This window comes from Argiope bruennichi, chromosome 7 (genome assembly GCF_947563725.1).
Source record: "Argiope bruennichi chromosome 7, qqArgBrue1.1, whole genome shotgun sequence".
Lineage (NCBI taxonomy): Eukaryota > Metazoa > Arthropoda > Arachnida > Araneae > Araneidae > Argiope > Argiope bruennichi.
This window is the reverse complement of record NC_079157.1, coordinates 130,895,312-130,907,597: the sequence shown is the minus strand read 5'-3', so window position 1 is coordinate 130,907,597 and position 12,286 is coordinate 130,895,312. Positions and strand designations below refer to the sequence as shown.

At 26.6% G+C, this 12,286-nt stretch overlaps 1 protein-coding gene across 1 annotated transcript in view; it reads left to right on the top strand.

The window, feature by feature from the left end:
* LOC129975170 (low-density lipoprotein receptor-related protein 8-like) overlaps positions 1-11,017 on the top strand; it is a 66,633-nt gene extending 55,616 nt beyond the window's left edge. Inside the window, exons 18-20 of the mRNA XM_056088138.1 lie at positions 6,593-6,789; positions 7,218-7,358; positions 9,912-11,017. Of these exons, the coding sequence (XP_055944113.1) occupies positions 6,593-6,789; positions 7,218-7,358; positions 9,912-9,956 (383 nt within the window). The 3' untranslated portion in view covers positions 9,957-11,017. The remainder of the gene's footprint in view (positions 1-6,592; positions 6,790-7,217; positions 7,359-9,911) is intronic.
* The last annotated feature ends 1,269 nt before the right edge of the window (positions 11,018-12,286 follow it).

The following is a 12,286-nucleotide window of genomic DNA, read 5'->3' as shown; positions in this document are numbered from 1 at the left end:
TTGTAACTGAGAAAATGTTTGACCTTAAAAAGTCCGCACATAAGCATCATTTAAATACGACAGATTCATTTAATTTGTTTCATTCTATAAATATATATTGCTTAATTGAGTTAATGCGGTGAACGCTACGACAGATATTTGCAACGCACAAGGTTTTCTCTCTCTCTCTTTCTGCTTGTTGATTGGAAGAACTCGGTCTTTGTTTCCACCTGCCTTTTGATTCTTAGTAAAATTCTCGTGATTGTGCCCCTTTTGATGTCATTTCATACTCGCCTTAAGAGGTGAATGTACTGAGCTGGCGAACTTTTAGAGTGGCTTCTACGTTGCTGCCTTTCCGACGCATTGGACATTAAATAAATGAACAATAAAATTCCTGTTGTACGATGGTTGATAGCATCATAAAGATTTGGAAAAATACGATTTGTAACACAGGAAAATTCATATTCAAAAAATGATTTTTTGTAACCACTTGTTTCCTTGCATTTTTTTAGTTCCCTCTTTTACTTTCTCGTTTTAGAAATATACAAATAGATAGTATCATGATCGAGACTGATGAATCTCCACATTTCAACCCGAAAGAATGTAGATTTAGGTGGGGGAATCTAGGTACCTTTTAAAAAGTATTCGCTTAGCTGGACCATTTTTTATCCCTTCACTCGGAGTGTGGGAACTTGTGGACTTCAGCCATTTTAGAACGTGTAGGATTAATTAAATTTTTAAAAAAAAGGTGGAATTGGACCAGAAAATAAGAGAACATTTTAGAATGAAGTTAATGTAGGTTAAATTAAGATGAAAATTAGGAAATTAATTAAGTTTAAATTAGATTTGAAAATATCATTACATATGTATATTAACACAATAAATAACAGAAAATACAATTCAAATCAATTCGGATGAGATTTTGAAAGCAATCATTATACTATAACTGTAGATTTCTATCTGATTTTGCACGAATCCATTTACGGATGTCTGTCTTTCTGTTCATGTGCATGTTAACACGGTACTCAATAGATACAGCGAGCTAGAAAGTTAGTACACAAACATAGGATAGATGCATGAGTATGAAAATGTGCACCAGATTGCAGTAAATTTGTATTGAGAAGTCGAGGGGAGAATATTTCAATTATTTACAACAAATTAAAATCTTATCATTTGTTTTATTTTAAACTCGATGGAATTTAAACATGTTTGATTTACTAAAACAACTACTTCTTTTAGAAGACAAAATTGATATCTATCAGGAAATCTCAAATGACACGTATCGGTGGAACGTCCTATATAGTTTTCATGTCATAGGTCAGAGATGCCTGCATTTCAGATGAGGACCCGCACAGTTACGCTAATTAGCTGATAAATCACAAGTGAGCGCTTGCTCTTGCTCTACGTTTGCAAGTGTGCACATTTCTTCAGTGGCAACGTGTATTTTTCCTGCTTGGAAATTCGAGGATTTTTAGTTGTATGAAATTCTTTTTATAGAAGCCTTTAAATGATAATAAAAATCTTTCCTAATTTGGTCATTTGATTCGATTTCAAAAGTGTCCTCGAATGTTTATGTTTTAGTTCTCTGCTCTAATGTTGGAGTTGTAACAATACCAAATCGAAATCAGTATCATTCCGTGTTGCTTTATAGTTTCACCATTTTGCTACATTTATAATTTTGCGTCATCCTCAAAAATATAGCACTTATTTTATTCATTTTATTGAGTTTGAGAAATTGTTTCACAAGCGTTTTGACTGTCCTACAGTCAAATTTTTTATTATTTGCGTGGGGAGGAGGGACAATCATTATTTTTTAAGGTCTCACAGGATTATCAAATTTTTCGATTTTTTTTTTTTTTTTTTTTTTTTTTTAATATTTGTTAGAGTCACATTTTTTCTGAATATTTTGATACTATGAAAACTTCCAGAGTTATTGAGATAAAAAACAACAAGACCAATTAAATGCCAGCAGAAACTTCCTCTCCCAGAATGTTAAAGGAACCGCACCATTCTTTGATGTACGTAAGGACAAAAAATTTCAAAAGAAATGGAACAATTTGGGCTAACTATGGACAGTGCCTATGCTTCTGTAGTTATTTAATTTGCATTACCTCGGGTTTTTTTTATACTTTAGCGTCATTTTTTTTTTCAAAACAAAAAATGAAGCTTGCGCGCAAAATATCTCAAAATCTGAAATTTCATGCAAATGCTCAAAATAATTTCTTCTATGACTTATACATCCATTTTTGGATAAATGAAGCAGAAAAAATTTTACACAAATTTTATTTTTTAAAAAAAAATTTCGAAATTTTTTTTAAATAAGTATTTAAAAAATATTTTTTTTTTTCAAAAAGATTCAGAAATATGTATAACTCTATAATTAAACATTTTCTGCAAATTAAAATTAATTTTGTAAATTTTGACTTATTTTTAAGTTTAGAATCCTACGTGATCCTGTAAATGATTGATTTTTTAGATTTTGAAAAAAAAAAAAAAGAAATATCCAATTTATATATTTTTTTATATTTTTTTAATTTTTTCTTGAAATTATATGAAAATATGAGAAACAATGTAATTGTATGTAAATATTCCAGTCAAATGGCAAAAGGATTTTTCAAAAAGAAAAAAGGGCTTTTTTTTGGGGGGGGGGGGTATAAATCAAAAATCTCAGTTTAGAGATTTATTAAAAAATTTGCTTAAATTTTGCAGATAACTTAAGAAATATATTATTTAGTTCATGAACTAAAAATAAGATGATTTCTATTCACTCTCTAAATGGTAGGATTCGGCTGATGAATAACGGGGTATTTTTATTATCCATTTATTTATTTTTTGCATAGTGAAGCATTAAAACAACCATAGAATATTTCCGAATGAATAGATTACTTATTCTCTAGTTCAGGAACATATTGAACAAACAAATATGCATTATATTTTAATATATAAAGTTTTTCGTGGAGAAGTTCTATCAGATATGAGTAAATAGCTTTTAAGGATTCAATATTGCATTGAAAAATATACAGATGCAGATATAAAAATCTGTGTAACTTTTGAAAAAATGGATTTAGAAACAAAATTCAAAAGGTTTTATAATAGAACTATTCAAATGTTAAGATTATTAAATTTTAAAAAATTCACATTTTTGCAAAAAAAAAAAAAATCGATTTTTTAACGTAGTCATTTTTCTTGAAATAATAGTAATTTTACAATTGAAGAATAAGCAAACACAGAAGTCAGCATTCTGGAAATCGCCCCGTAAAAAGCGCATTATTTTCAACTAGTGTATGGTCCCTCACCTTCGATCTGTGCGCTTCCACCTGGCGACTGCCAAAACACGGGGCGCAGTCTGCCTACTGCGCACTTCCAAGATGGCTCTGCCCAGAGGTGGTCTTCTGTTTATTTACGTTCTCTGCTGCGATGGACTGGCGAGAGCTGACGGCACCGGTAAATATCGTCCTCTCTCTTCGTTTTTCCTTCGATTGATGGAAAACAATTTCCCGTTTTCGTTGTTTTGGCTCTATGTTCAATCTACCATCCCTAATCGACCTTTTGTGTCATAGATGCTCTTATCTGTAGGCTCCGGCCACTTAAATGCTGGGCCTTATCTCATGCCGAATTTATTATTTCCAACGCTAGCTCTTTCAAATGCTTCTTAAAGTTTTTGCATAAAACATTAAAATTCATTTTTCATATGTATTATTATTACATGTAATCTAAAAATGTATATGACATATTCTGTAATGTACCGACTGTGAGTAAAAAATATAACCTGAAATAATGTAGAAATAGTAAATAAGTTAATTTTCGCCGACTTACATTTTTTGTTAGCATAAAATGTTCAACTATTAACTATATCTTCACAATATTGTATTGATTCAGTTTAACGAACATCGAGGGAGATACCGTACAATATCTTGTACTATTATTGATAGGATAATTAAATTTAAAAATAAAATGTTTCTGGGAGGAGAAAGATTAAAAATATAGTATTTTCTTGGTACTTAAATGTTCTTCAAACGACGTCGATGGTCTACATAGTAAAATTTCTTTGAATGTCCAGTCATAAAGCAATGTTCTCATCTTTTCTATTGTTCCTTTCTCTGCGTCAAAGGTGCAATTGATATTTTTTAGGAACAGAGTTTGTATGCCGGATACAAAATCCAGCTGAGCCCATCATAAATTAGTGCCTTGATCTTTTCTTTCATTATAATTTCATCTTATTTTTAGGATAAGAATTTTAAATAATATTTTAATTTCCTGTAGAAGAATTTTAAATAATATTTTAATTTCCTGTAGAATTTATTAATCTATCCATTCATGGAACTTTTTGATCATAGCAATGCAGTTGTCTTTTGTTGTGTATTATTTTTATTTATTTTATGTCTCTGTAGTGTACCTTATGTTTTTAGAGTCACTGTTGTCTATTTACTCTGCAAACTTAAATTCTGTCAAAATACTATTATTATTATTATGTTGCTTTAAAATTTTAGAAAAAGAGTTCAATGAAATTTATTTTCTAGATGTTAATGATAATGTCAAATCTTTGTGTTTAATGTTATAAAAACAATATTGAATACTTTTTAATTAGTTGCTAAATTATAAATTTTTTTCATGGTTTCTCTTATATGCAATTTGTTAAGATGAAACATTGTCATCATTGAAAATTATTTAATTTCAAGATATAGTTTTCTCTTGCTTTAGACTTTCTCCATATTTTATTCTTTAGACTTAAAAAGCCATATTTTAGAATTATGTTCCATCTTTTGCTGTTTGCTTTGAAAATTTATTTCAGATCTGTCTGTAAGAAAATTGTCTATCTTTGTGTGTACAATCATTATTTAAAAATGTTAGGCGCTGGTTTGATATTTGGTATATAATCTTTATATTAAAATTAAATTATTTATTAAATTTTATATTAAATCTGCTGAAAAAAAACTGGTATTTTTCAATTTTTTTTTTTTTTTTTTTTTAAGTTTGAAAATTATTTAGGAAACATACATTAATTAACACAGCCATCATATATGTGTTACCTTTCCCATAGAATAGTGTGTGCATGTGTATTATCATGGCTATAACTAAAAGTAATATGTAATATGGACAGAATAACTCAATTTTAAAACTGGTTTCATTGATTAAATATTACTTGAATTTTAAGATGATAAAAAAAAACTTTACTTTTCAGATAAAAGTTCACAAAGGAAATTTTCCTCTGATTATAAAAAAAAATTCCAAGATTACTAAGCAATTAAACATTAGTAACAATTTTTCAGTCATAAAAGCAATCTTGGGCTTCTTTGTTATATTCATAAGAAATATTTGAATGAATATCAGGAAAATTTTGATTTGATTAGCATTTGTTTATTAAGTAGCATGTAAAAGAGAAAGAAAAGTGAGAGCTAAAATTTTATTTTTTGTGCAAAATTGTTTTCTGAATGTATAGTCAATTAAGAAACTTTAATTGCATTATAATGCTTTAGTACATATTACATTAGATACCATGTTATATGTAACTAGAGATAAGAATGACTGGGTAACCAATGCTGGTGGATATGTTTATACCTTAATCCTTTCATATTTAATGAACTTTCCTAAATAAAATTCTAATATATTGGTTCTGGAAATGTAAAGCTTCAATATTTCTTGTGCATTTTGAATTATAACAAGAATAGGCTTTTGTATTTAGATGAGTTATACCTTTTAATGCAAAGAAATTATTTTAAAATCAGTTTATTTCTATAAAAAAATTTTAAGTTTTCTTTATAACTTATAGAAATTTTTTAATGAATTTTAAGGAAGAATCTTCTTTATTATTCTTTTTATAGATATATATATATATATATATATATATATATATATATATATATATATATATATATATATATATATATATATATATATATAAGAAAATAGTAGTTATTATTTTTAAAAATGGAAGTCCCCTGAAATCCAATTTTTTAATTCTTTTAACAGCTATCTATTTTAATGTGATATTTTTTTTTTTTTTTTTTGGAAAATAAAATGTTAGACAATTCATTTTTTATATAAACTATCAAAACTTTATTATCTAAGAAATACTTTATTGGGATATTTTTAAAGTGTAAAAATTTAGCTATTTACTTTGAGACTTAATTTTGATAATGGAAATAGCTGGTTCTTCTTCTACTTGGAGGGTAAAACAAATAAGTCTTGTAATCAGTTTCAATTATACAGAAAACCATAAATTTTTGGAGGGGGAAAAAAAAAAAAAAAAGGTAAATATAGTGAATCAAAATTTACTTCATTTGCCTTCTATGAATATCATAAAGGAATTATGCATATTTTCAATTAATGTTTTAGTTTGCTTTTTCATAGTTTTATTTCATCCTTTAATAAATGACGTACCTCTTCATAATGTGGAAATTTTTTTTTATTAAAATGTATCATTTTACTCCCTTAATGTTTTGTAAAGCGACTTATAGTTAGTTACAAGTAGAATAGAAAAATACTAAGAAATTTAAATATATTAAGTTACAATATTTTTCATTGCCTTATTATACTTAATTATTTAGTTGAAATTTTTTAATTCTTACAATTTATTGTATACACAATACTTATTGTTAAATGTTTATTTCAGAAACAACTTCCTCCCCTGAAAACTCATCGAGCACTACTAATTCAGTGTCTGGGTTTGACATCACTCCAGAATCAGCTCAGCAATCTAGTTTCGTAAATGAAACCTTACGAGAATTGCAAGAAGTGATTGATGATTCTGGTAGAATTGCTGGCATAATAATTGGAGTGCTGAGTGGACTAACACTGGTGTTAGCTGTGGTAAGTTGATTTGTGATGAGTTATCATATTTTTTCAGATGTTATGTTTGGAATATCTAGTGGGAAAGGGGAACTTCTTAATAATATGTTGCATTTTTTGCATATGCAAAATCAAATAGATTTCCTTTGTTTTCCTATGTAGCTATTTCTAGATGGTAGGCTATTTTCTTATTATTTACTATCATCTGTAATTTAAGCAAAAAAAAAATGTATCTAATGTTTATTATTAAATAATTAAAGGATGTTAATGGTATCAATCTTTATTATAATGTTTTATTTTTAGTGTGTGTCACATTAATGATATATATGTATATACTTTGATATTGATTAAAATTATCCAATATCTTAGTTGCTTATATATATAATTCATTATTCAGCATCAAAAAAATTTGTATATAAAGTTAATACTGACATTAATTTATCTTTTAGGTTGGTTTTTGTATTTACAAGCAATATCTAAGAAGAAATATTACTAGCATGAACTTTGATAATCCTGTGTACAGGAAAACTACTGAAGACCAATTCAGCCTAGAAAAGAATCAGTATCAACCAGCTAGGTCTTACCCATCAGTAAGTGCATTCTGTTAAAATTCAATATTTTAACAGATGATTATAATAATATTTTCAAAATGTCCAGAAATAGATTTATCAGGGTACTGAGAAATTGAGATTTATTTTCTTTGTAAAAATATTGAAAGCTAAGCATTTCCTGATACTTTCCAATTTATAATTGAAGTTATCACAGTGAATTGTTTATAGCATGAAGTAAGTCCAGGGTGAATGTGCAGAAAATTATCTGTGTCTCTGGGCTATAAATAAACAGCAAAATTATTCAGGCTTATGTAATGGAAAAGCAGAATGGATAACAAAATGAAATTACCATTGTTCTGTAAACATTTTTTTTTGATTAAAAACATTCTTATTGTATTTGTTTTCATATTTCCTAACCTCTTAGTATAGGCCAGTATATTATAAATACTTCTCTTATAAAAATTTATTGCAGGAAGAGTTTAAATATGAAAATATTATAAACATTTTTAAATAAAATTTATAAACTGACATTTTTAAATTAAAAAAAATATGCTAAACATGGAATTAATTTTTTTAAAGTCTTCTTTCTCTAGCATTGAACAATGTGTGTGTGCATACCTTTTTCGTAAATAAAGTTTCTCCCCCCCCCCCTTCTTTTCTCTTGTGGATGAAATTTTCTTCATATTAGAAAAAAATTATCAAATAATAATAACAAATAAATAAATAATGATTCAGTTATTGGCATACCCTTTATAACTTATGAAGCAAAAAGCAGGTTGCAGGATAAGGGAAAAATCAAAGCTGTGCTATGTATGTAGTAAGATAGTAGCAAGTGCCTGAGTGCAATACCTTGGCAAAATAAATTATTCCTTTTATTAAAAAAATAAAGAGAAAAAACTTTATAGTTAAGAATGTATTATATATTTATTAGCCTTTTTCTTTCCTTTTCATTTCAAAATATTTCAGTTTATAAATGAGTCAATGTTCTCCTAAAGTAACATGTAAAGAGGAAATTTTCTTTCTAAACTAAAATTAATTTTTAGTCTATTCCCAAGCTAATTTATATTTAATTTATTCTATAATAACTGTCATTCCAGATACCACAGGTATGTGTGTGAAGAATTGCTGTAAAGCAGGTTGTCATTCTCTTAGTGAGTTAAATGATAATATAAGGTCTACTTCAATGGTGAGATGTATCTCCTACCATTGAATTGCACTATGGTCAGAGATAACTCTTGGGACCCAATATTAATTCTTACCTCTCTGTCATTATGATTATCATGTATCTATTTCGGATACTTAAACAAAGCAGGAATAATTCAGTATGTTTTTTTTTTTGTTGTTTTTTTCTGTAATAAAACTGCAGTATTATCTACCTTCAGTGGATCAATGCAACACCTTTATTTAAAATATTATATATCAACATTAATATAATGACAGTTCCTTGATAGACCCTAACATTATTATTTTTACAACTAGCAAAGTTTCTTTAAATTTATTATTTTTAACTTTCCGCCATTGTTTATCTTTTCTTTAAGTTTGAATATAAATTAATGTTTTCCTTTAAACATCCTGAATCACTACTTTATTTTCTTTCTGTCAAAAATCTCCAATTTTTTCAGTTATAATATTTTCAGAATTTCATTTAAGCACTGTGATTTGAAAATAATAATTCCTGATTATTTTTTTTATATCATAGTCAATTTTATACATTCTAAATGAAACAACTGGCTGTTGTAAAAGATTTTACTTTAACTACTTTTTTCAAAATTTTAGAAATCTTAGTTTTCATTTTAAATTAAAACAGTATTTATATATACAGATTTCTTCTTTATCATAATTAATAATCTCAATTTGTTCAGCATTTGTAAATTTCCTTATTTCAACATCATTCACATTCATTACATAGCATTGACTTATTTATTATGCTTTTGATATAATTGCATGTTATCACATACTTTTTTATTTAAAAAATTTAATGATGAAAAATATTTACTATAAAAATCTTCCTAATGAACTTGAGCTTAAAAACTTATGGTATAATTAACTGGGTGTTGTAAGAAATGAAAATAATGAAATCAGTTTTAATTTCAATAGAAATACAACTGATATTATAATAAACTGTGTTTAAAAATCAACTTTGAAAAGTTTATAAAAAGTTATGTAAAAATTGTGTAGAAATAATATTAGTATTAGTGAAAAGATAATTGTTTTTTTTTTTTTTTTTTTTTTTTTTTTTAAATTTAAGATAGTATAAAAGGATTTTTTGTTCAATCGATTTCTTTGAACTGTTTGATTGAACTGTCAAAAGTAAATTTCGGTTAATTTATAATGAACTGAAGATTTCTCTTTCTCTCTGTTGTCTTACATAATAATTACCTCACTATTTAATGAAGTACCAGAAGGAGATTTGAAGTGGATCTGTATACAAAAAAAATAATTTTTATTTACATTAAGCTTCCATCTGTTTCAGAATGTGTTTGAAGAGCTTATTTTAAAATAGCATAAAATCTTTTTAAATGATTTTGTTTTTGAATTTTTATTACAGAGATATGTAATGTAATGTGATATTTAATCTCATGTTTCTTTCAGAGTTTGGAACCATTGACATCCCCTGGAACGAATGAATTTGTATAGTAGGGAGGAAATCCATTTGCTTATTATTGTTTTATTTCTCCCGAAACTTCAATGTATATGAATGGTTGTAAATAATGGACTTTTAAGTACTATTCAGTGAGACTTGTATATTATTCACATATTATTTTGTTGGCGAATTGTGTGTATGAGAGCTATAAGTACGAGTGAAAATGTTCATTTTTATTTTGGATCCAAGACGTTTTGTGAATACATGTTTTGTGTTATTTATTCATTCTAGTTTTGTGTGTTTTTAAATATCTTGTAAAAACTAACCTTTCTTCAAGCACCAATGCAGTAATCCATTTTATCATGTGAGTTTTTTTTTTTTTTAATGGTGTAGTGAAGGAAGGAGCAGAAAATGGTATTGATCCTATCAAATAATTAATGTCCCTTGTACAACTAATGAAACGAAAAGCAGGTTGTTGGGTAAAGGAAAATCGAAGAATGTTTAAACTGTGCTTGTAGAAAGATAGCAGCAGATGACTGCTTACAGCAACTTGACAAAATAAATTTTTCCTCATTCTTTTAAAAATTAGCATCTTAAATGGTGTCAGGGAAACAAAAAATTATTGCATTTTATGTCCCTTCGGAAGGGAAATTATAATGAGAAAATGAAAAATAATACGATGCCTAAAGTACCATTTACATTAGCTAAATTACTGAAGACAGACTTAATAGGCACACGTACAAAAAAAAATGTAATAAGCCCTTGCTATACCATTGTTTCTTTCCTAAAAAAATGTGATATTGAGGGATTTTTTTTTATTTCATTTGTATAAAAACTTATATGTTACTCTAGAAAACCATTTTAACTTGTAAATATGCCAATAGAGCATACTTTTTAATTAATTCTCCTAAAATTACTAATATTACGATTCAACTACTTGAAAGTTATTAAAAATTGTTACATAGTGAATTTAATTCTATTTTATTGTGTTTTTAATATTTTACTTCTTAATGATGTGTGTATTATATGATTTTTGATTTTGTATGCCAAGCTGTTTTTTTATTGGTGTGATACCTTTGAATTTTATTAATAGAAGCATTTATCTTGTATTTTTTAAAAACTTTTTGTTTTGTACATATGTTTATAAAAGAGAGAACAACAAAAAAATGTCTATTTTCTTTCTATTTTAGATTTTTTTTTTTTTTTTTTCATTTGTAAACAAAGTCTTTCATTTATACACATTAAAAGTTGATTCAAAATACAGGGATTCCTTCACACCTCTGTAAAATTTCAAAAAAGACAATTGATGAGATATGTTTTTCCCTACAACTCAGTTGATAGAACGTATTGGTTCATTTTGGGTATGATGCTGGGGATAGAGGTTATGAATTCATTACATTTTCTATTTAAGGACAGCCTAATATGGACAGAAGTCTGTCTATTCATTTTAATAACAAAATACTGCTTATAATAAATTTTTATTGACTATAATTCAATGTCCAATTTAGAGGCATGGCACTCATTATAAGTATGGAGACAATTTCTTCTCATTTCTTGTAAAACATTATACCAGAAAGTGCCAAGATTAAAATTGCAATGAAACCTAAATAATAATTTATAAAACATGTTTGAAATTTATATAACTTTTTACAGACTAACCTCAATATCCTAGTGCCAACCAATTTTGATTAATAATTAATATGTAATCTGAAAGCATTAATTGTTACAAAAAATACATTCCTATTAAAACTAAATTTTGATGCATGAGTGAAATAAATATCTGCCTGCTTCGAGAATTATAATATATAAGTTTGTATATTGTAAATATTTTTTTAAAAAAAATCTCTCATCAAACAGAAAGACAAAGGTAGAATCCTTATCTAAGTTGTTTTCAATTTCTTAACATTGCTTAGACAAAAACAAAATATTATATATTGAAGCAACATAAATAATGATTTTATTGCTGTCACTTAATTCAATAGTTATTGCAAATATAGGCTTGTCACATAAATATAAAAAAAGCAAAGTTTCTAAGAAATGCTAAAAGATTGTTTCAGTCAACAAGGACTAAATTTTATATGTATTTTAAGATATTAATTAATGTTTGTAATTATTTTTTCCAGTTAAATACAGGTAATAAGTTTTCACAATACAAATTTAAGAATTTATCATTTCAATTATATTCGCAGGAAACTCATCTGCCTTTCTTAATTAATGCTGGAATTACTACCATATCTGTTGTGCTTTTGAATATTTCAGTTATAACTGCAAATTGATATAAAAAAATATATCAATTTAAAAAATATATATATTTTTGGTATTTTTGTATCTATTGCATGTTAGTGGCAAACATAGTCTATAAACTAACTTGGCATCTTTGATG